This window comes from Chelonia mydas, chromosome 3 (genome assembly GCF_015237465.2).
Source record: "Chelonia mydas isolate rCheMyd1 chromosome 3, rCheMyd1.pri.v2, whole genome shotgun sequence".
Taxonomy (NCBI): Eukaryota; Metazoa; Chordata; order Testudines; family Cheloniidae; genus Chelonia; species Chelonia mydas.
Genome location: NC_057851.1, coordinates 45,708,983 through 45,734,227, shown reverse-complemented (window position 1 = coordinate 45,734,227; position 25,245 = coordinate 45,708,983). Strand labels below are relative to the sequence as shown.

General features: G+C 40.4%; 1 protein-coding gene across 14 annotated transcripts in view; it reads left to right on the top strand.

Annotated features, from left to right (window-relative positions):
- Positions 1-25,245, top strand: part of DST (dystonin) — a 462,719-nt gene that overhangs the window by 373,598 nt on the left and 63,876 nt on the right. For 13 of the 14 annotated variants that reach the window (XM_043542402.1, XM_043542401.1, XM_037894239.2 and 10 more), the window contains 11 exons: positions 4,377-4,538; positions 6,033-6,203; positions 7,991-8,157; positions 10,403-10,562; positions 10,799-11,125; positions 11,314-11,398; positions 12,687-12,928; positions 13,984-14,190; positions 19,829-19,948; positions 20,118-20,225; positions 23,850-24,068. In XM_043542402.1, coding sequence (XP_043398337.1) covers positions 4,377-4,538; positions 6,033-6,203; positions 7,991-8,157; positions 10,403-10,562; positions 10,799-11,125; positions 11,314-11,398; positions 12,687-12,928; positions 13,984-14,190; positions 19,829-19,948; positions 20,118-20,225; positions 23,850-24,068 — 1,968 coding nt within the window. The remainder of the gene's footprint in view (positions 1-4,376; positions 4,539-6,032; positions 6,204-7,990; positions 8,158-10,402; positions 10,563-10,798; positions 11,126-11,313; positions 11,399-12,686; positions 12,929-13,983; positions 14,191-19,828; positions 19,949-20,117; positions 20,226-23,849; positions 24,069-25,245) is intronic. The other variant, XM_037894242.2, reaches the window with a different exon arrangement.

Genomic DNA, 25,245 nt, shown 5'->3' with positions numbered 1-25,245 from the left:
CTAGCATAATTTGCCTAACACATTACAAGATGTCAGAAACTGGTGAGATGCTCACTTTAGTAAAAGAATGAGGGGCAGTTTCTGACAGGGATGATTTCTTCCAGCTGTTTGGTGCATGGCTATTATTGTCCAGATGGTGTTTGTTACTCTTCATTTGGAATGCTTCCACTGTGCACTGATGTTACCATTCAGTTTTTACACAAATTGTGGTTAAAGGCAATGCTATGCAGTGACAGTTCTGCCTGATTTATTCCACTTGACCAGTCTTACTCATAAAGGTACAAATAATGGTATCAGATTATTGTGGTTTCCAAAGTACATAGATTAAAGATTTGTTGCATGTACTGAAGCCCTTTTTCCTGAAGCTGCATGCCAAAAAGTGGATCTGAAGTTCCAGTAGTGTTTTACAAGCACAAGATCTTATAACATTTTCTAAGTGGTGGATGAGGAGAGAAAGTAAAGAGTAAAGCTTTGTAATAAGTAAGGGGTGTTTGTCAAGTCTGTAATCTTTTTCTGCCCACTCTGCTTGATGTTTGAACTATTTCAGGGTTTGTTGCTGAACCATTCTGGTAAATTACCCTCAAAGATCATTTTAATTTATTTTAAGCTTCTCTTTGTAAACAATGTATATGTTTTTAAAGGACAGGTTAAGGCAAAAGGCTCAGCCATCCGTTGTAGTGCATTGCCTTTGAAAGATAAGGAGTTTTGGAATATAAAGGAAGTCCTCGTTATATATACATATATATATATATATATATATATATATATATATATATATATATATATATATAGTGATTATCCCAAAGTAGGAAGAAATGCTTGCTCCTTCCCTTATCTTGCAGCAAATGGGAACAGCAAGCTTGTTGCTAGTTGTAAATATTCACCAAACTGCTGTACAAAGTTTGTAGTTTGCTTGTCCATTGTGATTAAGGTTTTGAAAGGTGAGTGTAGGCCACCAACTGTCTGATATTGGACCGACCTGGCTGTTTTTTTTATGGTTTTTCCAGTTGCCAAAAAAATAATTTAATCTGCCGGGTTTTTTTATAACTTAATCTGCGTGGGTCTAAAGATTTGTATTATAACCACAATACACATGGATATCTAATGTTAAAAGTTTCTGTGTCCAGCTAAAGATGCTGCAGTGCTCCCACTTCACAGGTTAAGTGATAACAGATCAAAACTGTTAAAAATACAGCAGCTGTCTGCACACCAACACGCAAGCACATCCTGCATGTGTGTGAGGGAGGGTTTGTGTCATGGGAAAGTGAGGAGACATGCAATTTGTCAATCTTATCTATATGTGTTATATCTCTAGATATTATATAAGTGGCTATTGAAGGGAAGCTCTTGGAGTTGCCTTGTGGTTGAAGTTGCATTGGGCTTGCCTTGTGTGTGTGTTGGGGGGGGGGGGGGGGGGGGAATACCATGGTTTTTGCATTTTTGCATTTCAGAGGTGGTAACCCTAGGTGTGCATAAACCCCAGTGCTTTCTCCCAGGTGCTCAGTGTATTTTCTGCAGCCTCTACAGTGGCATGTCAAGCACATAGAAATTTGCTCCGCCACGTGATATCTGTATCTTTAAAACACATAATTTACCACAGGGTTCTTAGTGCCAGAAAAGGAGAGTAACTGGTATGCTGAAAGAGCTTCCTGCTCTTCAGGCAGCTGAAGAAGGTTGCTTTGAAAGCACTAAACCTAAAACAATACTGTTGCTGAATGCCACTATAAAAGGATTTAGGGTCAAAAGTTGAGCATTCTTTACCATTGTTTGTTCATCCGTTATTTTTCACTTGTCTGTGTAATTAATTCGGGGGCTTTTGGCCAGTTTCTGAACTCATTGACACTGGAGTCACTTCAGAGTAATTCAACTGAAATAAATTGAGTTAGCCTGAATTTACGCTGGTATCACTATGATAATAGTCTGGTTCTGCAAAGCTTAAATACAATCATAAAGAATAGAACTGAGAGAATTACGCAGAGCCCATGCAATCTGCAGAACTGTCCTGTAATATATAATAATTATGGCTACGTTTTAGTCACGAGTATTTTTAGTAAAAGTCATGGACAGGTCACGGGCAGTAAACAAAAATTCACGGCCCATGACCTGTCTATGACTTTTAGTAAAAATATCAGTGAATAAAACTTGCAGGGGGTGGGGGTGGCTGCCAGGGGCCCCGCGGATGCTGTGGGAGGGCGGCCTGGCTGCTGGCGGGTGGGCGGGCATGCAGGCAGCAGCACATGGCCTGGGAGCCCGCTGGGTTGGGGGAGGGTTGTCGAGGCTGGCAGACTCCCTACTTGGCTCCATGCCTTTCCCTCCCAGCAGCAGCAGAGTTTGTGTGTGGGAGGGGACAGTGGGGTGGGGCATGAGACGGGGTGAGGTGATGTGGGCTCTTGGGGGCACTTACGTGGGGGGCTTCCCGGAAGCGGTGACATCCCCCTTGCGGAGGCATGGCCAGGCAGCTCTGCGCGCTGCCTCCGCCTACAGGCATCGCCCTGCAGCTCCCATTGGTTCCCAGCCAAATAGGAGCTGCGAAGCCAGCGCTCTGGGTGGAGACAGAGGGGGCGGGGATGGTGGCCCAAGACTGCCCCAGCAGTGGCCGGTGCACCTGGCGCAGGGGCTGCCTGAGCTGCCCCTGAGCCAGGCGCACTGGCCACTGCAGAAGTCACGGAGATCATGGAAAGTCACGAATCCCTGACCTCCGTGACAAACTCGCAGCCTTAATAGTAATCGGTATCTGCTGTTGTGCTGTGCACCCACCTCCATATTCTAGAACTCATTTGCATTTACTAAAACCTAACCTAAAATGTTTCCTTCCCTAACTTTAGGCTGTGCCCCTTGTCCAACATTCAGAGACATCGCCCAGTTTGCTCCCTTGATGTATATTGTTAGTTTTCCATTCTTTTACTTGCTTACATACTTTTACATTGTCACTTTAGCTATGGACTGTGTTTCTCTCTTTCTCTATGAGTCTGCTTTATTATTTTCTAGATGAATCTCCCACTGTCTCAGGAGTTCTTGTATCAGTTTGGTTGCCCTGCTTTGTATGTGCTCTAGTTTTCTATTCTCCTCCTGAGCTGTGTTAATGTGAACTACATACAGTGGCCACATTATGCCTAGGGTTGCCAACTTTCTAATTGCAGAAAACTGAACACCCTTGCCCCGCCTCCTGCCCTGGCCCTTCCCGAAGGCCTTGCCCTTGCCTCACCCCTTATCCGAGGCCCCGCCGCCACTCACTCCATCCCCACTCCTTCCATAGCTCGCTCTCCCCCACCCTCTCTCACCACTGGGATGGGGCATGGGATTGGGATGTGGGAGGGGGTGAGGGCTCTGGCTGGGGGTGCAGGCTGTGGGGTGGGACTGGGCATGAGGGGTTGGGGATGCAGGAAGGGGCTCCGGGCTGGTGGATGGGGCTGTAGGTTCAGAGTTTGGAAGGGGGCTCAGGGCTGGGACAGGGGGTTGGGGTGCGGGGAGCGGGCTCTGGGAGGAGTTTGGGTGCCAGAGGGGGTTCCGAGCTGGGACAGGGGGTTGGGGCATGGGAGGGGGTTTGGGTATGGGCTCCAGTTGGCCCTGGCATTTCCTGGGGATGGAGGAGGTCCGTGCGGCTCCCAGGAAGTGGCAGCATGTCCCTCTGGCTCCTACATGGAGGGGCTGCCAGGAGAGCTCCGTGCGCTGTCCCCCACCCCCAGCGGCAGCTCCACAGCTCCCATTGGCTATGGAGTTCTCAGCTAATGGGAGCTGCGGAGCGGCGCTGGGGGCAGTGCGTAGAGCCCCACTGGCCGCCCCTGCACCTAGGAGCCAGAGGGTCATGCCGCCACTTCCCAGAAATTGCACTGAGCCACCAGGCAATGAGCCTGCCTATCCTGCTGCAGCCAACCAGACGTTTAGCAGCCCGGTCAGCTGTGCTGGCTGGAGTGCTAGGGTCCCTTTTTCCAGTCGAAAACTGGATGCCTGGCAACTCTAATTATGCCTCATGAAGGCAGGCACATTTGCACTGTGGAAGTTGCACTATTTATACCAGGATTGAATTTGTCCCCATGTCCCAGCTGCAATCAAACCAGGGTGGTTGCTCACATCCTAGTTTTACATGAAAATCTCCCTCTAAACAAAATACAGCATTTGGTTTTAGAGGTACAGTACTATAGTTGGTTGGTTGGTGGTGTACTGTCAGCTTATATTTTTTTCAACTTTAATGGCATTCATTGTTGTTAGGATTTTCTTTACTTCAATAAATATCATTTCTTTTTAATAATGCTATATAGCTATATATTAGTTTTCAGTACTAAGATTTTACTTCTAATATCCACATCACAGTTGCTTATATTCCACGTGTTATCAAACATAATAGTTCAGATGTGCCTTTGGTTTTCCACCTGCAGGTATTCCAGAAAGAAGAGATTGAACCTCTGCAAGTTAAACAACAGGAGGTAAATTGGTTAGGTCAAGGCCTTATTCAGAGTGCTGCTAAAAATGCGAGCACCGAGAACCTTGAGCATGACCTTGAAGATGTTAACACCCGATGGAAGACTCTCAATAAGAAGGTTATTATTTTGCATTTCACAAAATCAATGTTTGTCTTTCTTGTTTTGTATTTTCTTCTATTTATTTGGTGTCATCTTTCAAAATACAGAACATTAAAATATGTTCATGATGGTCATGGATTCTGTTACCTTAATACAGTAACTTTCTTTGCAATTTTCTTTAAAATATTTGTGTCAGTAGCTACCAAAGTATGGTTGTAATTTCTACAGTTCTGTCCATTTTTCTGTAGGTTTATTCCTGGCATTCTTAGCCAGGAAAGGTTCCCTCAGGACTCTTTGCTCCCCTCTGCATATGCAGAGCAGGGAGGAGTTTAATAGCTCAAGTTGTGTGGAGAAGGGATGGAGGTGAGACACATACATGAGAAAGGTAGCTACATGGATTTTTCTCAACCACGTTATAGTCACTTCTCTCTCTCCTTCATCCACTATGATTCTTTCTGTATTCACATTCACTATGGTATCAGAGAGTCTTTTCTATCATGTTCGTATTCACCATGGGTATCTGAGCATTTTCCAGTAGTGCACTAAGTGGCAATAGGGCTCAGCTATGTGTTGTCAGTGGCATGTTCCCTTTAATGCGCATCAGGGTTTATGGTGCTTTAAGAATGGTAAGTTACCCCGATCAGAGGAGCAACTTCCCCCTTGTGTCTTTCCTATGCCATGAAAGGTTCTTGGACAGCAGGTGAGGATGGGATGTGGCAGGCGTGGGAGGCAGGAAAGGTACACATTGTCACAGGCTTCACCTCGCAGGAGCATTGATGCAGTGGAGCAACAGATGTCCATGGTTCATGGTTATGTCTTCTACTTTCATGCCTTTTAAACTATGAATGGAGAATTGTCCCTAATGTGGAGTGCAATTTGGGTCCTTGGCTGAGTGCTGTTACAAGGAAGCCCTTGTAAAACACACAGTTCCTAGAGGCATGTTTCACACGACTGTATTTCACCATAGTATCACTGGTTTCAGAGTAACAGCCGTGTTAGTCTGTATTCGCAAAAAGAAAAGGAGTACTTGTGGCACTTAGAGACTAACCAATTTATTTGAACATGAGCTTTCGTGAGCTACAGCTCACTTCATCGGATGCATCCGATGAAGTGAGCTGTAGCTCACGAAAGCTCATGCTCAAATAAATTGGTTAGTCTCTAAGTGCCACAAGTACTCCTTTTCTTTTCATAGTATCACTGTAGAACATAACTGTACAACACAGGAGTATTATTTCTACTGCATTGTTGGGATAATATAGTTTACTGGGAATCAACCTCATGCCTTTAAATGGAAGACCACAGCCTAAGAGATAAGTGCCCTAGTTCATAACTACAGTGGTGGAATTTTAAAATGATGAATGTGAATTAACTTCTGCACAATGATGAAGAGGTATAAATATGAAAATACACTACAGTAATAGAGACAGCCATTCTGCAAACCTCAGTTAATTGGCAGAAGTAGGAGGGGAAAAAAAGGAAAAGTGATTAATACTCTCTCTGTCTTTCTTTCAGGTTGCTCAACGAGCTGCTCAGCTGCAAGAAGCTCTTCTCCGCTGTGGAAGGTTCCAGGATGCCCTTGAATCTCTGCTTAGCTGGCTCATTGATACAGAAGATCTAGTGGCCAATCAGAAGCCCCCATCTGCCGAGTTCAAAGTTGTGAAGGCCCAGATACAGGAACAGAAAGTAAGTGAAACTTATTATTGTACATTCAGATTCTCTCTCTCTGCTTCAGTGATGATAATGAATTCCCAATCTTCACTGAAGCAGAAAATCTGCTCAAGTGTACTGTATTACAATCAAATGTATTGAAGTATTTAATGCAGCTGTGCTTTCCATACTCTATCTTCTGGAATTATGTGGAGGGGTGTGACATTTCATTTTAGAAACTGGGCTCTGATTCTCCTTCATCTGTACTTGGATGCAAGTGCAAAATCTAGCAAGTTAAAAACAAAAAGAATCAAGGCATTTTAGACACAAAGCAGGAGGAAAAAAATCAATGTATGGTTAATGGAGAAGCAGAAAATGAGAAGGGATAGAATTTTCGTTTTAAAATTTGCAAAGCAGTATTACAAACAGTGGAGCTAACCACTCTAGGCATGAGCAGCATGGAGTAAGTGCCTAAATCCCACTGTCTTTGCATCCTCAGCCAGAATGCTGGTGCCGCAATGCTGGTCATCTCCAATGTAGACAACACTGTGGGCTGGTATAAGGAGGTTATAATCGCTCCTAGAATTTTCATAACTAGAGAAGAAGTGGGCATAATGCAGCTCAGGGACCAAACCACTGCATGGCATTCTACAATATGGCCCAAAGTCATTCTCATATTTAACATAGAGGCACAGTCTATGAAGCCTAAAGGTTGCAGCATGCAGTAGAGCATTGTGTGCCGGGAGTATTGCAGAGACAGAGGGATGGAGTCCCTCCAGCCAACGAAGGAATGGTGGAAAAAATAGGGGGATCATCAAGTTTTAGACAGAAATATGGAAGATTCTTGGGGGAGAAACTAATTTACTAGGTGATGTCAGTGAACCCAATTTTCAGACATCCCAGACGTGATCAGTGGAAAATGTAACTGTACATGATCAGAGCAGTTGAATTCCATTTTTTGACATAATTTTTCAGATAATAGTGTATTTTGAAGCATTTTTTCAATTGCTATTGATTTAAATTTTTAGTTACACAAACTTATGGGTTTCAAGCATTTTATTTTTATCATTTACATGTTCACAGCTGTGTGAAGCAATGCAGGGGCAGACAATAATTAATGACAGTAGATGTTGAGATTCACCAAGTTAAAGCTTTATAACCATTAAAACACAAATTGCATCACTTGTCAAAATATACAAAGTAAACAATATCCTTAAATCAAACTGCAGTAAGTTCTCAAGGAGCATTTTTCTTACTTTGCCTGTCTATAAATTTCAGTTATTATCAATGGAAATATTTTTTCATCTCTTTGTGTATGTAGGGTGAAATCAACAGTTAGGGGTAAACATCTAATCCTTCCAAGCCTATATATGTTATCTGCACCTCTGCAAACATGCAGTTTTTCTATAAATGCTCACACAAATTATAATAAAAGCTCATTAGCAAATACAGTGGATGTTAAATGTGACATTTTCCCATATGTGTATGCACCAGTGTGGGCTGCCACACATCTTCGTCACACAAAAACCAATTAATACACTCATTTACAGGGAAAGGTCTTTTGTGGGGCGAGGACTTGGTGGACATCTGCCACTTTCAGTTTACAGAGAAACAACTAACTAGCTCAAGTCAGAATTAACTCTTTTTACAATATTGGCATTTTCATGGTAATACAAGCATCTAATATTTCTTTGCTACTGTCCTTTTAAGCAGAGCGTACGTTATTAACAAGATCTTGACAAATGTGCCTCCTTACATTTCCACAGCTTTGTGTTGATTCAGTTGTTTCCTAGCAATTTGATTTTTGATTGCTTTATCTCCAGCTTCTCCAGAGGTTACTGGATGACCGCAGACCTACCGTTGAGGTAAGCAAGCGCGAAGGCGAGAAAATTGCAGAGTCAGCAGAACCTGCTGATAAAGTGAAGATCTTGAAGCAGTTGAGTCTCCTGGATAGTAGATGGGATGCATTGCTCAGTAAAGCTGAAACCAGGTATTTGACATTCTTTCATTCCTTTGAGAAATATGAGTTTAGCAGGGGATAGATGGCTAGAAGCAGCATGTGGAACTTCATAATCTGAGACTTCATAAGCACTATTTTCTTATTGCTATGTCAAATGTATTGTGCCTTGGTGATGATATATATAAAGCTGATTCGTAAGAAAAGCAAAGGAAAATAGCTTGAACAGGTCATTAGCTATAAAAAAAAAAGTTTTACTATACTGAAAAGCTAAAAGGGAGATCAACTGCACATGCATCTTCTGATTATCTGGAACACTACGTCTGCATTAGTATAGGCAGAATGTAAATTCCTTGGTGGAGAAACCAGATTCTTGCTGTTCTGTATGGCACAAAGCACACAATCAACTCTCAATAAATAATAGTTCCTTAGAACTCTTTAAATCCTGAGTTGTGGCCACAAAGGGAGAATATTGCACTTCTCGTTTTCAAATCAGGGTTATCTGAAGAATTGGATCATTGGTCCTGATCCTGTGAGTTGCTGAGATCCTTATGTAAGGTGCTGGGCTCCCTCAACTCCCAATAAAGTTAAAAAAAAATAGTCCCACCATCATGCTCAGAGCTGTGCAGACAAAATAAGATAACACAGTTCCTTCCCCGAACAACTTCCAGTCGAATTCTAATATCACTACAAAATTCAGATACACATAACACAGGGGAAGACAAGTTAACATGAATAGTGCAAGTGTCTTTGGAGGGCACAGTGTTTGAAGGGTTTTGCTGAAGAAGTGTGCTTTCAGAGGGAAGATCTGAAAAGAGGTCACTTAGTGCTTGAGAGGAGGAAGAGAGGGTGCTGTAAGCATGGGAGATAGCATGGATGAAGGCACAAAACTAAGTGGGGAGACAGAGGCAAGGAGGGTGGTTAGGGAAGACTGAAAAGAGTTTAAATCTATAATGTTATGTATTGCAATGCTAAACAATGAAATGCTTTTATCTGTATAGTGTATTATTGGGATTGAGATTCTGGCATTAAGTTTGTTTGGACTCTTCTGACACTTCCTCATCTTTTTGGCTGCCCCCATCTATGCCTATTGTTATTTAAGCCCTCAAATGTACACCCATAATAATAATAATAAATAATTAATAACCTGATTACTTAAAGAAATTAGTAGATTCAGTTATTAGGCTATTATACCATTCTGTGTTTAAAAAAAATACAAGGATCCATGACTCATTAATTGAAGTAAATGTTAATCTCATTTAATTTAATATTATCATACGAGTCTGGTGAAATATATTTTCAAATCAAATTACAAGTCTGTTCAGTCCATCTGTTTAGATACAGGTTTGTCTCCATAATTCTTTGATTACACTTCTGAAAACTAAAATGACAAAAGACATATTTCTTTTTCTTGGGAGGGAATCACCATTATTCATAAATGGCCCTTAATGTTTAACACAGGATGAATTTTTCTAAAGTCTTAAAAATAGAAAGCACTAAAATAGTCTGCCTTGGGTGAAATGTATAGGCGAGTAGGACTGAGAAAAATATTTTTGTAAGGGTGGAATAAAGAACAACAGAACAGAACCCCATCAAAAACGTTGGACATCTCAGAGATGTTGTAGAGATTGCCACCTTGCATTCAGGGGCAAATCTGTATCCTTATAAGGTAAAACTGCCACTGACAAAAATGAGTTTTTAACTTGAACAAGGAGTGCAGGATTGGGGCTGTACAGTTCATACAACGTCACTGAAAAGATATTTAAAGAATTTATTTTACAGGTTGGAGTGAGCATGATTACATGCCCTGATTCAGCAGAGTACTTCAGTATGTGCCTAACTTTAAGTGTATGTATAAGTCCCATTGAAGACAATAGGACTTAAGCATATGCTTAAAGTTAAGCAGAAGTTGAAGTACTTTCCTGAATAAAAATGAGCCCATGTATTTAAGCGCGTTACTTAATGGAGCCTTAGGTTATTTTTAACCAAGTGCATATGAATGCAGTAAAATTTATTTTATTAACAAAGGATATCAAGTATTGGACTCTCTTGTTCAGCCAGTATGATTTTTGGAGTCTTTCTTATTAACTGTACTTTTATATGGTTGTTGGTTTACATTGTTTTTCTTCCTGTACTGTGGAAGTATATCTGTTTCAGCTTGTGGCTGGCTTCTACAATAATGTGTAGAATATTTTTTAGCTGAGAGGATGAAGGGTTTTATTGAATCTCTCACACGCACTTCATCGCAAAAATGACCTTTATCTTGGCATGTTTACAGGAATCGTCAGTTGGAAGGTATCTTAGTGGTAGCACAGCAATTCCATGAAACTTTAGAACCCCTGGTTGAGTGGCTGACCACCACTGAAAAAAGGCTTGCAAATTCTGAACCCATTGGAACACAAACTTCTAAACTGCAGCAGCAGATTTCTCAGCATAAAGTAAGATATAAACCAGACATTTGTGTCATTCATATGGGATTTTTTTTATGTGAGATTGTGAAATACAGTAGAACTGGGATCTCTGTTTTTTCCCCATTAGTCCAAATTTGATACATTTTTATTTGTAATAGACAATAAAACCATTATATTTCTGTTGTTCTATAGTTCCATTTGTATTTGCTTTTGGTTTGTCCATTTTTCTTTTCTTTCTTCATTATTTTAAAAACTTCATTTAGGTGTTAGAAGATGACATCCTTACTCGCAATAAAAGTTTACATATGGCCATTAGCATTGGTCAGTCTCTTAAGACTATGAGCTCCAGAGAGGATAAAGATATGGTGCAGGAAAAGCTAGATTCTTCCCAAGCCCGATATATTGAGATTCAAGAGAAGAGTAACAGCTGGTCTGAGCTGCTCCAGCAAGCCTATTGCAATGCTCAGATTTTCGGGGAAGATGAAGTTGAATTGATGAACTGGCTGAATGAAGTACATGACAAACTGAGCAAACTGTCAGTCCAAGATTACAGCACAAACTCACTCATGAAACAACATGCTGATCTACTGGTATTTTTATTTCTTTTCCTTTAAATTTATTTATTTATTTATTTATTTATTTATTTTACTTCATTTTTATGTCCACCATTTATTTATTTCTCATTAATATATTTGATTTGAAAGGTGATACAACTATTTAAACTAAAAATAACTTGATCTGTAACCTCAATGCTTACGCAAATGGCATCTTCTCATAGGTGCTTCAGGAAGAGATTCTGCTCAGAAAACAAAATGTTGATCAGGCTATACAAAATGGCTTAGAGCTTCTCAAGCAAACAACAGGTGAGAGCTTTTAGGAAATTAATGATTCAGCAGCCTTTTCCTCATACTTGTAAGTGATTATGGGAAAAATAAGCTGAAGCCTGTAAATATTAGCCTTTAGTCACTGGCTAGATTTATTCACTTGATTTAATTGTTTATTCTAATAACTATTGAAGTCACGGTACGTTGCGTCTTTGGGCCAAATTCTCTGCTGGTGTAAGTGAGCATTGAAGTCAATGGAGATGCACCCATTTAGCCACACAGAGAATTTGGCCCTTTATTTTTTTTTTTTGGTTGATGGAAAATTATTTTTGTGAACCTCCATTTTGTTCCTACTCGCAAGTTATGAACATTACTCATGGATGTAGGACTATTTGGCATAGGACACAGCCTTTTTTCTATAGAAGCCCAGAAGTGAAGATATTAGGCTACCTTTTGCTGTTAGAGAGCAGATCAGATCAGATCCAGATCAGAGCTAGTATTGCGGGAAAAGTTGCATTCCAATTGCACACAACATGTCTGGTCTGCAGAGGAACATCTATCTAAATGTTCCAGTCCTCCGAGTATTTCAGCTCTCAAAGACAGAAGGGAAAAACCCTCCTCTGTTACCCAGTTAGAAGTTATGTTATGGGATTAAATCTAAATATATTGCAATAGGTCTATTACAGGAGTCTCTCTCTGCATTTTGACTCTTGGGCTGTGTGTGTGTGTGTCTAATGATTGATAATTACACTGTATGGTTCAAAGAATAATTCAAATTATTCTTTGAACCATACAGTCTAGTTATCAGTTAATGATGATAAATAAATTGTAAATTAATCATGTAAATACCATTTGGTATTTTGCAGCTCCATTCTTGCACTTTTATTGATACATTTCATAACCTGTGTCAACCTATATAAAAATGAATGTAAATTTAAGGTTTTTATATAGTTTGTGTTTGGGTAAAAAGTATGTAAATTTTAATGTTTGCCTTTTAAAGAAAAAGAGAACAAGAACCAATTTTTATATCTCCAAGGAATAACACTAGAAATGGGCCCAATCCTCAAAGCTTGGGTCCAGATCTCCACTTGTCCAGAGTTTGGAGTGGTAAGAGAAGAAGGGACAGATCCAGAGTTGTTGTAAAGTGTTATAGCTCCACGGCTTCACTGGACAATTTACACCAGTCTGTGATCTGTCCCTGGGTCTTGTCTGGGTCACTCTGCACTTAAGAAACTAAAAATATATTACTTATTATTGAGGTTTTTTGTTTTGTTTCGTTTTTGGTTTTTTTGCATTCATGTGAAATAACATCCCTTTGAAATTTTAGGTGATGAAGTTGTAATAATTCAAGATAAATTGGAAGGCATTAAAGCAAGGTACAAAGATATTACTAAATTGAGTTCTGATGTATCCAAGACTTTAGAGCAAGCACTGCAGCTTGCAAGTCAACTGCAGTCCACTCATGAGGAACTCTGCATATGGCTTGACAAAGTGGAGGTGGAATTGCTTTCATATGATGCTCAGATCCCCAAGGGAGAAGAATTAAGTGAAGTACAAGAAAGACAAAAAGTATGTTCTAAAAGCTATAAACTGTATATATTGCTTTGTTATTTTTCATGTAAAGATTTGAACTAGTTAAGTAGGTTAGCTTCTCTTTGGCTGGAGGATGCCTTGCAAACGATCATAATTTGGCACCAGATCAGCTCTCTGACTAGGAATAAAACAGTAAAGAATCACAATCTCTTTCTAGCAGTCACTGATGAGATTTGGCTGAGGTTTATTATTAGGTCAACAGGAGAAGAGCTACATTTTGTTCTAGTTCAGTAAGCTACCGATCACTGGGAAAACTCTTAAATTGTCAAACAAAGTTATTTTTGTTCTTTAGTTGTGTCACAGACAAATACAAAACCTTAAAGTAGGAAAAGAGCCTGTATTTAAGAGACAGTATTAATTTCAGGCTAGTAACAACTATTTGGAAAGAAACTGTAGAGTGTTAGTAGAACACTAATAACACCATTACATGAAATAGGTTACTAAATTGCTAAATAAATACACTTATTTTGGAAACCAGATTAAAAAATAACAGAAAATCAAAATATGTTTGCATGTGGGAATAAAAAGGTCATTTTTCACTGCACTTGTAATGATTTTGATTGAATGGATTGAATTCAAATGTTCATTTAAAAATTCACTTGAATTTAGACAATATTTTGCGTTATTTCACATTTGATTTTACTTGCTGGTGAATTTGTTCCATAGAAAGATGGTTGCAGAGTGCAAAGAATATGTGTTTGCTTTCTTCTCTTTGTTTGCTTGATTAAAGACTGACAACTGTATTGAATTCCAGAGAATGACAGTGTACCATGCTGATTGGAGGAATATATTTCAGTTCTGTTCTGTAGAAACTTCCCTTCAGGAATCACCTGCTTTTCTGTCAAACAACTTAACAATAACAAAGGCTAATGTAACTGAGCTGAAAATAAGTGTGCCAATTTATCCCTTTTGTTCGCCTGGAAAATGTTCCAGTTCTTGCTTCTTAGAGTAGACAGAAGAATAAAAATATGTGCAAGCTGTGTGTGTTTGGCTCTCATGCTGGCATGTTTACTTTAAATGGCCTTTTTCAGGAGTTGAAAAAAGAAGCAAAGAACAACAAAGGCTTACTGGACACTCTCAATGAAGTCAGCAGTGCCTTGCTGGAATTGGTGCCATGGAGGGCAAGAGAGGGGTTAGACAAAATGGTGACTGACGACAATGAGCGGTACAGATTAGTGAGTGACACTCTAACTCAGAAGGTGGAGGAGATTGATGCTGCCATTCTAAGATCACAGCAGGTACTTAACAGCTGTTTTTGTTCTTTGGGCAATAAAAAGTTTGCCTCCAGGAATCTGTACCTGAACAAAGGTTGTTCGTTAACAATGTTGCCGTAAATTTGCTGTGCTTGAGCAACTAAAGGTCTGTTTGAATAGAATGTGACTGCACTGTTCAGATACAAGTGCCAGAGCAAAACTAATCTGTACATTGTTGTAGCCATCTGCCTCATTGTTAACACAAACCTTAGAGATCAGTCTTGTAGCCAAAATCATTGGGAGTATGAACCTGTGGGGTTTCAGTGAAAGTTTTGTCTGAGTGAGAACTACAAGCTCAGTCAGGCCCTGTATCATTTACATTTTATGCTGTAATATATACAATATGGCCCAGATCCTCAGCTTGTTTAAATAGGTGCAGTTCCTCTGAAGTCCATTTATACCAGCTAAGGATCTGGCCTTGTGCTTTTGTATTTTCTGCAGCTAACATGTTGGACCAACTTACCTTAAATTGCACTGAAGGACTGAGTTAATGGTGTAATTTGCATGCAGCTGCAAGAAATAAGTTGTTGAATATGTGTGTGTGTTTCTAAAGTTTGATTAGAAAATAATTGAGTGATCTTTTAGAATTGGCACTTGCATTTCATAGATGTAAATCTGTGTGGTCTCACATCTAGCTACCTGATGATGAGAGAAAAGCAGAGCTGCAAATTCTCCAATTTCTGCCTGAAGTTAATTTTACAAACACAAAAATATGAATGGAATTTTTTCCAGTGCCCATAGCACCAACAAACAGAATTGGCTTCAGCGAAGCTGAAAGTATATAGGGCATAGTTTCAAAACATTGTGGAAACTGACTGTAAGAGGGTTGGTGATAATGGAGGGTCCTAAGGTTATAAGTAATTTATAAATATTCTGACTATCTTTTATGGCATTCACTCTGAATATTTATCTTATCTCAGCAGACACCTTTATAAAATTGAGGGCTGGATCCCCAGGGGCATGTGACCCATGTGTATATGTGGGTTTCTACCAACTTTCTCCCCCACATTTATCGTAGGGAGTAGTCAGGAACCAAACCAGCCCATAGCGCAATTTAGACGGCTTCAGGGCTGCTCTAATTTGCACTAGTGAATAATAGTTCCAAAGGGCTGCTGCACCAGACAGCATCATGAGGACACATTGCACTCCAATCGTGATCCCTCTTCTCCTGCCACACCCAGACCACCTCAGACTTTCTTATGTTGGGGAAGCCAGAATGGGCTGATGTTAGGTATGGTAACTCCAGGAGCTACGTATGAGGAAAGAGCCAACCTCCTGCTCAGGGGAGTAGCCACAGGCAACCACCTGAAGTGTTATTTGGGCAGAGATGTTGGGGAGGGATGATTGTAGTCGTAATTTAACAGTGCTGCAAATACTTAGAGGTTTTGCAGAGGGTCAAAGGCACCAAGAACACGTGGGCTAGAGCATAGGTGCTGACTCCGTGGGTGCTCTGGGGCTCAAGCACCCACAGGAAAAAAAAATAGGGGGTGCTCAGTACCCACCAGCCACAGCTGTTCAGCGGGGTTGTCGATCATCTGTTTGGCGGCTGGCAGGAGACACGTGTGGGAGGGCAGAGAGCAGCGAGTGGCAGGCAATCAGGGTGTCTCGGGGGAGGGTGCAGAACAGGGGTTGGAAGAGGCGGGGCGAGGGCAGGGCCTCGGGAGAAGGGGCGGAGTGGGGGCAGTGCCTTGGGTAAGAGTGGGGATGGAGCTCCCACCGGAAAAAATAAAAATCAGCGCCTGTGGGCTAGCGGGTAAGGAGGCACTGGTGTGGGGTTGGGGGGACATTTTTGGCCAGTGACAAAAGAGCAAGGCATGGGAAGAGGGCACCTCAAAGATGTGAAAGAAGAGTCCTGACATGAATGTCAGATTGGAAATTAATCCTAACTGGTCCAAAATGATCCCAGGTGTAATGCAACAGAAGTCTATGGAAGTACCCCAGTTATCACTTCAACTCCCAATATTGAAATTATTTGAGTCAAGTTCTACCCTTGTTCCCTGGGAGTTCTGTGTAGAAATAGAATATAAAATTGCCCATTATGTTTGCACTCTGTGGGTTCAAAAGGAAGGAAAGATTTATTCTACACTCTTCTACTCTAGTTCTGCCAAAGAGGATGCTTTTCAGAGTGTTAACAAAGGAATTCTTAATTATTCATCACATTAACAAGTTCTCCTTTTCTGATCAAACAAAATAGCAAATAATATGCATCAGGAGTATTAATTTGATGGTATCAAACTGATGAATTCTGACTTGCCCAAGGGTAATTCAAAGCTCAGAATTTACTCTGTCCTCCATAATGGAAATAAAATGCCATTGTGAAATCCTGATACAAACACTACCATTTTTATAGTGTTCATTCTTTAACATACTGTACATACAAATCTCACCTAGAAACTCAACCTGAAAGAACCATTTAGTTGGCAAATGGAGCTGAAAAATGATACCAGATACAGGAGAAGCGCAGAGTTACGAACACCTTTGGAATGGAGGCTGTTCGTAACTCTGAAATGTTCATAGCTGACCAAAACGTTATGTTTCCGAGTAGCAGCCGTGTTAGTCTGTATCCATAAAAAGAAAAGGAGTACTTGTAGCACCTTAGAGACTAACAAATTTATTAGAGCATAAGCTTTCATGAGCTACAGCTCACTTCACTGGGTGCATGCAGTGGAAAATGTAGTGGGGAGATTTTATATACACAGAAAACATGAAATAATGGGTGTTACCATACAGACTGTAATAAGAGTAACTTAGGCTTAAATAAAGACTGGGAGTGGATGTGTCATTACACAAAGTAAAACTATTTCCCCTTGTTTATTTCTCCTCCTACTGTTCTTGTAAAGTGCTGGAAATGGCCCACCTTGATTATCACTCCAAATCCCCCACCCCCCACCCCCCCGCTGGTAATAGCTCATCTTTCCTGATCACTCTTGTTACAGTCTGTATGGTAACACCCATTGTTTGCATCTGATGAAGTGAGCTGTAGCTCATGAAAGCTTATGCTCTAATAAATTTGTTAGTCACTAAGGTGCCACAAGTACTCCTTTTCTTAAAACGTTATGGTTGTTCTTTCAAAAGTTTACAGTTGAACACTGACTTAGTACAGCTTTGAAACTTTGCTATGCAGAAGAAAAATGCTGCTTTTAACCATCTGAATTTAAACAAGAACAGAGTTTCCTTACTTTCTCAAATCTTTTCTTTAACTTTCCCTTTATTTTTTTAGTAGTTAGCGTTTAACACAGTACTGTACTGTATTTGCTGCTGCTTCTTTTTTTTTCTTTTTCTTTTTTTTTTTTTTGGTCTCAGCTGCTGCCTGATTGCGTACTTCCGGTTCCAAATGAGACATGTGGTTGACCAGTCAGTTTGTAACTCTGGTGTGCGTAACTCTGAGGTTCTTCTGTAGTTGTGTCACAGCATTCAGACATTCCATTGCCATGTTTGCATCATAACCTTCTTCAATTGGGTATTTATTCAATATTATGACATACCCATGGCAATGGTACATTTCAAGTAATCTGTAGTTCTCTATAAGTCCATTCACTGTCATCTGCCCTTCTTCTGACCCCCTACTACCATTGCACACTTTTAGAGGAAACAAAGCAGCCTCATTATGTTTGCTTAGCATATCCTGAGATGCCTTGCAAAGCGTGTCAGACAGTGTGAGACACACACCTGTGATAGCATTGAGACCCCTGCGGAGTAAGATGAGCTTTAATCAAGTGGGTGGACTTCAGAAGAACGGGGCCCAAAGAGCCACATGCAGCTCTAGAACCATGACTTGAATACCACTGGTGTAGTACACTAGTTTGGCAGTAATATCATAATGCAGACTGAGTGAGAGTATACTTTTTTATAAAGTAGTTGCAAAATTTAGGACAAATTTACCTTCTATCACTATAAATGAGAGATTACATCTTGTGGAAAAATGTTTGTGCTCTGTTTCCTATAACAAATGGATTAAAATAAGGATGAAAAAGACTGACTCATAAGGGAAAAATAAATTTCAGGCCTATGCATGATTCATAATTAAGCACTAAGACACAACAGACTTAGTGGTTAAAGTACACCTGAGGTACGTTGGAGGTGCAGTGCAATGGTGGGTCTGCAGCTACAAACTTGTAAACTGTCGGGTTTCTCAAACTAAGTTGGTGTGGTCAGTGCTGGAACAGGGAACCTACAAGGAAAGCTTACAATGCATGTGACAGGTTATGACACAGTACCTTTTGATCGGTTTTCAAAAGAGCGCAGGGAAAGAATTTCAAATGCTCAACACCCACAACTGGAGCTGGATTTTCAGAAGAATTCAGCTGTCATTTAGGGTCTGGCTGTCCTGGAGTGCAAAGGTGTAAATTCCAGCTCAAGGAGACATACCTCCACTAGCTCTGACTAAGCTAGCACACTAAAAACAGAAGTGTTGCAGCTGCAGTGTGAGTGAGGGGAGGGGCTAGTATGTACCTATGGTCTCAGGCAGGATCATTCTCAGGGTGGCTAGCCCATCCTGCCCTTGCTCCACTGCCACTACACTGCTGTTTTTAGCACACCAGTTCAATCAGCGCTAGCATGGGTATGCCCCCTCAAGCTGGGATTTACACCTTCCAGCGCTAGTGTTGACATACCCAGCATCACCTAAATATGAGCCAGATTTTCAAAACTGCTCAGGACCCACCAGCTTCTACTGTGACACTTGTGGACAGATTTTCAAAACAATTCAGCATCCAGCATGTTGCTTCTCCTTGGCTTCACCTCAAAAATACCCCTAAAACTGTAGTGTCCAAATGCATGTTTGCCCAGAGGGTCGTGAAGGCATGGGTTGATTCTGGACTATACTGTGTTTGATCTACTGTCCCCTTTCTACAGGCTTTAGGGCCCCTTGTACCTCTTTTCCTGGTCCATTGCTCCTTTCTGCACAATGTAACAAAACATTGCCTCCTACTCAGAAATGCTCTGAGATATTTTTTTAAAACATCAAAGTATTAACTAATTCTAATGGAAAGCCAGTTCTTCAGGAACAGAACAGGCTGTGCCCAAATTCAAAAAGAACATTTTATCACTTAATCCACCAGCAAGTCTTCAGGTGAAATCCTGTTTCCACTGAAATCAATGGGAGTTTTGCAGTGGGGCCAGGATTTCAACCTGGTCATCTAATATTGCATTAATTCTTCTTGGACTCATTAAACTTCTTAATGTCATAGGATTATATTGATTTGTCTTCAGATAATTGCAATAAAAACATTTTTAAACAGATGGAAAAGATAAGTGAAAGTTAGGGTCATCACTAGCAAGGACAAGTAATATTCAGTGAAAGATTCTAAATGTACTACATTCTCTTTGATCTTCCAGTGTTGTCTAATAGAGGTTTGTACGTTTGAGGAAAATATGTTATGCTTCTCTTATTTTGCTGCTGCTTTGTCATGCTTATGAATTAACCTGATTTTATTAAAGCCCTCAGTACTATTTTGAGCTCTATAGTTCACATATAAGTGAAATTATATATAGATATGGACTGTTATCTTTTTAACAATTCAGCATTTGCATTTTTTAAAAATGTGGCTTAACTACCTAAAGACAGTCAATTCAAGCTTCATAATATAAAACTGCTGAACTAATTCTTGTCTCCTTTATTTAGTTTGATCAAGCAGCTGATGCAGAATTAGCCTGGATTGCAGAAACAGAAAAAAAATTGGTGTCTCTGGGTGATATTAGGCTTGAGCAAGACCAGACTGCTGCTCAGCTGCAAGTTCAAAAGGTAAAGAAATACATTTCCAACTGTCATGTTAATTATTGGCCAGTGCTTTCTTGGTCTAGAAAATGTACTAGCGTGATTTAATTTTCAGTCCATCATAATGCACTTCGAACATAGTTTTCGCTTCATGTACTCAACCTTTATTGCTGACCAGTATTTATTGTGTCACAAGGCATTTACCATGGAGATTTTGAGGCACAAGGATGCTATAGATGAACTTGTTGAAACTGGGGATGAGATTATGAACACATGCACTGAAGAGGAGAAACAGTCCATGAAGGTAAGGTACCATAACCTACAACTGGCATGATGGCTTTGAATCTCTGCATTTACAGAGCCACTCCCACAGGATCACCTTTCTTTTTCCACTATTATTGATCGGGCAAGTTAATCAGTTGTGAATAGGAGATCATTTGATCTGAGCAAACAATGATACAGGAAGGGATACTCTTGAAGCACAAATTCCCTTGAGACTTCTTTCCTTCGAAATGTTCGACAAGTAAGCACTGAGTATTTACTTCATTGTCTTCCATTGATTTTTAGGCCTGATTTTGCCACCTTTACCCACCTTTGAGTATTATGAAAGACAATGTGACTATCTGGGTGACTAAGTAGCGGTCCACATGAGTAAGTGCGGCAGAATTGGGCCCTTTATAATCCACAGCAATGTGGTAAAAGCCTGTTAGGAATCCTTTAACGGTGTTACTATTTATTAACGGCAGTCTGCATTACAGCTAAAATCCAGATCCCAGGGTTTGGCTTGTGTTGCTGGGTTAGACAATCAGGAGATGCGCCAAGGACAAGTAAAGAGGAGTCTTCCCTCAAAGGCTGTGGAGTCCTTCAGCCCACTGATTCAAAGCCCACTGAATGAGAATCTTTCCATTGATTTTAGTGGGCTTTGGGTCAGGCCTCAAACAAAAGGTAGGAATAAATGGTCAGTTTTCACAATGGAGAGAGGTGAACAGCAAGGTCCCCAAAAGATGTATGCTGGGACTCGTGCTTTTCAACATGTTCATTAATGATCTGGAAAAGGGAGTGGACAGTGAAGTAGTGAAGTTTGCAGAGGAAATAAAAATATTCACAATAGTTAAGACCAAAGCTAACTGCAAAGTGTTGCAAAGTGTCACAAAACTGTGTGACTGAGTGACAAAATGGCAGGTAAAATTCAACATTGATAAGTGCAAACTAGTGCACGTTGGAAAGAATAATTCGAACTATACATATATATGTGTAAGCTGTTATCACTCAATAAAGAGATCTTGGAGTCACCATGGATAATTATCTGAAAATTTCAACTCATTATGCAGCTGCAGTCAAAAGCCTAACAGAATGGTAGGAACTATTAGGAAAGTGACAGAAAATAAGACAGAAAATATAATGCCACTGTACACATCCATGGTGTGCCAACATCTTGAATTCTGTGTCCAGTTCTGTTCACCCCATCTCAAAAAGTATATATTAGAACTGGAAAAGGTTCAGAGAAGGGCAACAAAGATGATCAAAGGTATAGAGCAGCAGAGAGACTAAAAAGATTAGGGTTGTTCAGTTTAGAAAAGAGATGAATAAGAAAGGTATATGGTACAGATATATAAAATCATAAAAAGTGAACAGGGAAGTGTTATTTTTCCTTTCCCACAATATAAAAACCAGGGGTCACCTGATGAAATTAATAGGCAGCAGATTTAATACCAGTAAGAGGAAGTACTTTTTCAAACAACACACAACCCATGGAACTCATTGCCATGGGAAGTTGTGATAGCCAAAAGTATAACTGGGTTCAAAAAAAGAACTAGATAAGTTCATGGAGGTTAGGTCCATCAATGGCCATTAGTCAAGATGGTCAGGAATGCAACCACATGTTCTGGGCAACCCTAAACCTCTGATTGCCAGAAGTTGTGAGGAGAATACATGAGTGGATCACTCCAACTGCCCTGTTCTGTACACTCCCCTGAAGCTCTGGTACTGGCCACTGTTGGAGACAGGATACTGGCCTAGATGGACCATTGAACCCAGTACGAAAGTTCTTATGTTCTTATCTGTGTGGGCTATTTCAGCCAAGTGGCTAAAAGAGCCTGATAGGGATTGTTCTGCCTTCTCTTCTACAGTTCTGGGGATGGGAGGATCTGCATAGGGTAGATTCTCCAAGCCTAAAGATACTCAGCTCCTTTTTTGCTGGACAGTGGTGAGCAAGGGGGAACATGAGTGCTCACACCTTGTATGGCCCCCCCCACTTCCAATGTATCTCATCCTTCTGCAGCAGAAAACCACCAGTTCAGTTGCATGGGGGATCTCTGCAGCTGGGGAAAAGAAGGCTGATTTGCCCCTAAAATAAATAAGGAATGCTTAAGTAAATGGCTGTAGAAGTAAAAGAAGATGATTTCATATGAGCTTTTGTTAAATATTTGTAATATACTTAGTGAAAATTACCATTTATCTGTGCATTAGATTGTGTATTGTCCTCTGGATAGCCTCTTTGTAACTTAATTTACACGCAAGACATAATAAACTTAGGATAGCTTGTTTGTCCAAAAAAAGACACACTATTTCACAATCAACAGTTTATTTATATATTTATTTATTTTCCGGGCTAGCTCTTGTGTTCACTGTCTCATATAATCTTTCACAAGAATGATAACATGGACAGGTTTCCATGGGAGAAATGTATAGCTACTTGCTATCTTAATTTTTTTATTACCACTTACTTAAATGTGAGAGATTTATAATTTAAACTGTATATGTTTAACTGTCACATTATGAATGTGATAACATCACCATTAGTTAATATAAGCTAAAATATAAAAGAAGCATGTCACACGTTCTGCTGACTGTGTATAAGACCAGCCATGCCAGCTGAGCCTGTTGCCTCATCAAGTCTTGTAAACAAAGGAGTTTTGTGCCTAATCAGTAACACTTTGATTTGAGAGGTCCAAGGAAAACTCAGGCTCTGCCAAGAGTCTTGGTGTTGATTCTGTAGATGACAATCTTCTCCCAGACTGAGCTGTACTTGTGCCGCAGTACTGTACTAGTAGCCAGTGTGCCACTATATCTTTCAGATAAGACTTAAAACCAAGGTCCTGACTACCTATAGTCACTTAAAGGTCATATGGCACTCTTCACCAGAGCAGGGGTTTAACCCACGTTTTCTGGCCAAATTTAAACTTCAAATTACAATCCACATATCTAAAATTCCACTTATAGTTTCAGTTGCACAAGCTATACTTCATATTGCCTTCTAAAGCTGCTGTGCAGTGTTCAGAACAACTGCCATGTTTTATGCTAGAGGTGGCTGAATTTTAATGGAGAGTGAAAGATAACTATTTATTCAGGGCCTTTATGAGGCTATGTAGAGGGAGGGAATAAGGAACCTCCTTCCTCTTTGCAATGCCTGCATAAGGGCTGGCTAGAATAACAGTCACAGCTATGACTCTAACCCCATTCCTCCCACATGCCAGCCAGTGGGCTGGGTGGACATTCAAAGGAGAGTATGCTGCACTCCTGACAGGATGACACGGATTGCTTACCCCAATGCTCCCCAGTGTTCCCTTCCCCTCGGGGTGGTTTGGTGCCAATGCAGGGCTGTGCCTAAGAGTCACGATCAAGCCCACAGTTTGTAAGTTGTTCTGGAGCCATCCGAATGAAGCCTAGAAAAATACAAGACATCACTAAAAATGTGTTTGTCTTGAAAACAGTGTGTCAAAATCTGTGTAAATTGGATTCACTCTATTAACTTCAAGTACCATTGATTTACATTAGCACTACTAAGAGCAGAATTTGGGCTAGCTTTACTTAATGGTGGTATAATAAATATAATAAGATGCTTAGATACCTGGGTAACAGACATTGTGTAAATACCTAAGATTGAAAGAGAGATAAGTGCTGCTATTTCTTGCTAATGTTGTTTTAGAGAAAACTGGAAAGCCTCTTACAGAAATATGATATGGTCTGTCAAATGAACGCTGAGAGGAACCTCCAACTGGAACGTGCTCAATCCCTGGTTAACCAGTTCTGGGAGACTTATGAAGAGCTTTGGCCGTGGTTAACCGAAATAGAAATGGTCATCTCGCAGCTCCCTGCTCCAGCTCTTGAATATGAAACTTTAAAGCAACAGCAAGAAGAGCATCGGGTAAGCACACTGCTATTTTATAAAACAAAGCTTACACAAAGATCCAATACATTGCAGCCTGTCTCCTTAGTGCTGTCGGATTCTCAGATTCAAACGCATTTGATGCAGCTGTACACTATTAAAGAAAAGTTATGTAAAATGATAATCGAAAATAAGTGCTCTTTATTTAAATCCTGTTACTGTTTGCCAAACTGCTTATATAAACAAGGTTTTCTAGTAGAGGAAGTGAACACTAGAAACACGAAAGAGACTTGTAATTATAGCAGCAGATTTGGAATGTACAAGAGTTAAAGAGCTAAGAAGTAAGTTTAAAAAGTTCACACAGATGTTGGTGTTAGAACAAAGTGAAAACATAAACAGATAAAAAACAGAATTGGGAAAGAATAGGCAAGAAACAAGAGAAGAGACGTCTTGACTATCATAAGAACTAGAGTACCTGCTCTGAATCAAACTACCAGACTGATCCAATACAAGTAGAATCTCTCAGATGTTTTCTGAACTATGAGAATACTGTGGTCTAAATAGGTTTAGTAAGCAAACTGCATGTTCAGGGGGCTCACTTTGAAGATGTCTACTCAAAATGAGTAGATTTCTCATAAAATCGTAGGATACTTGGAAGTCATTTTTTTTTCAGAGTAGCAGCCGTGTTAGTCTGTATCGGTAAAAAGAAAAGGAGTACTTGTGGCACCTTAGAGACTAACAAATTAATTAGAGCATAAGCTTTTGTGAGCTACAGCTCACTTCATCGGATGCATACAGTGGAAAATATAGTGGGGAGATTTTATATCCACAGAGAACATGAAACCATGGGTGTTACCATACACACTGTAACAAGAGTGACCAGGAAAGGTGAGCTATTATCAGCAGGAGAGCGCCCCGGAGCGGGGACCTTTGGAGTGATAATCAAGGTGGGCCATTTCCAGCACTTTACAAGAACAGTAGGAGGAGAAATAAACAAGGGGAAATAGTTTTACTTTGTATAATGACACATCCACTCCCAGTCTTTATTCAAGCCTAAGTTAATTGTATCTGTTAGGGGCTTATTCCTTCACCCGCTTACTTCCCTGGTCCTTCTCAATGCACAGCTACAGACTAGGGACCGAATGGCTAGGCAGCAGTTTGCGGAAAAGGACCTAGGGGTTACAGTGGACGAGAAGCTGGATATGAGTCAGCAGTG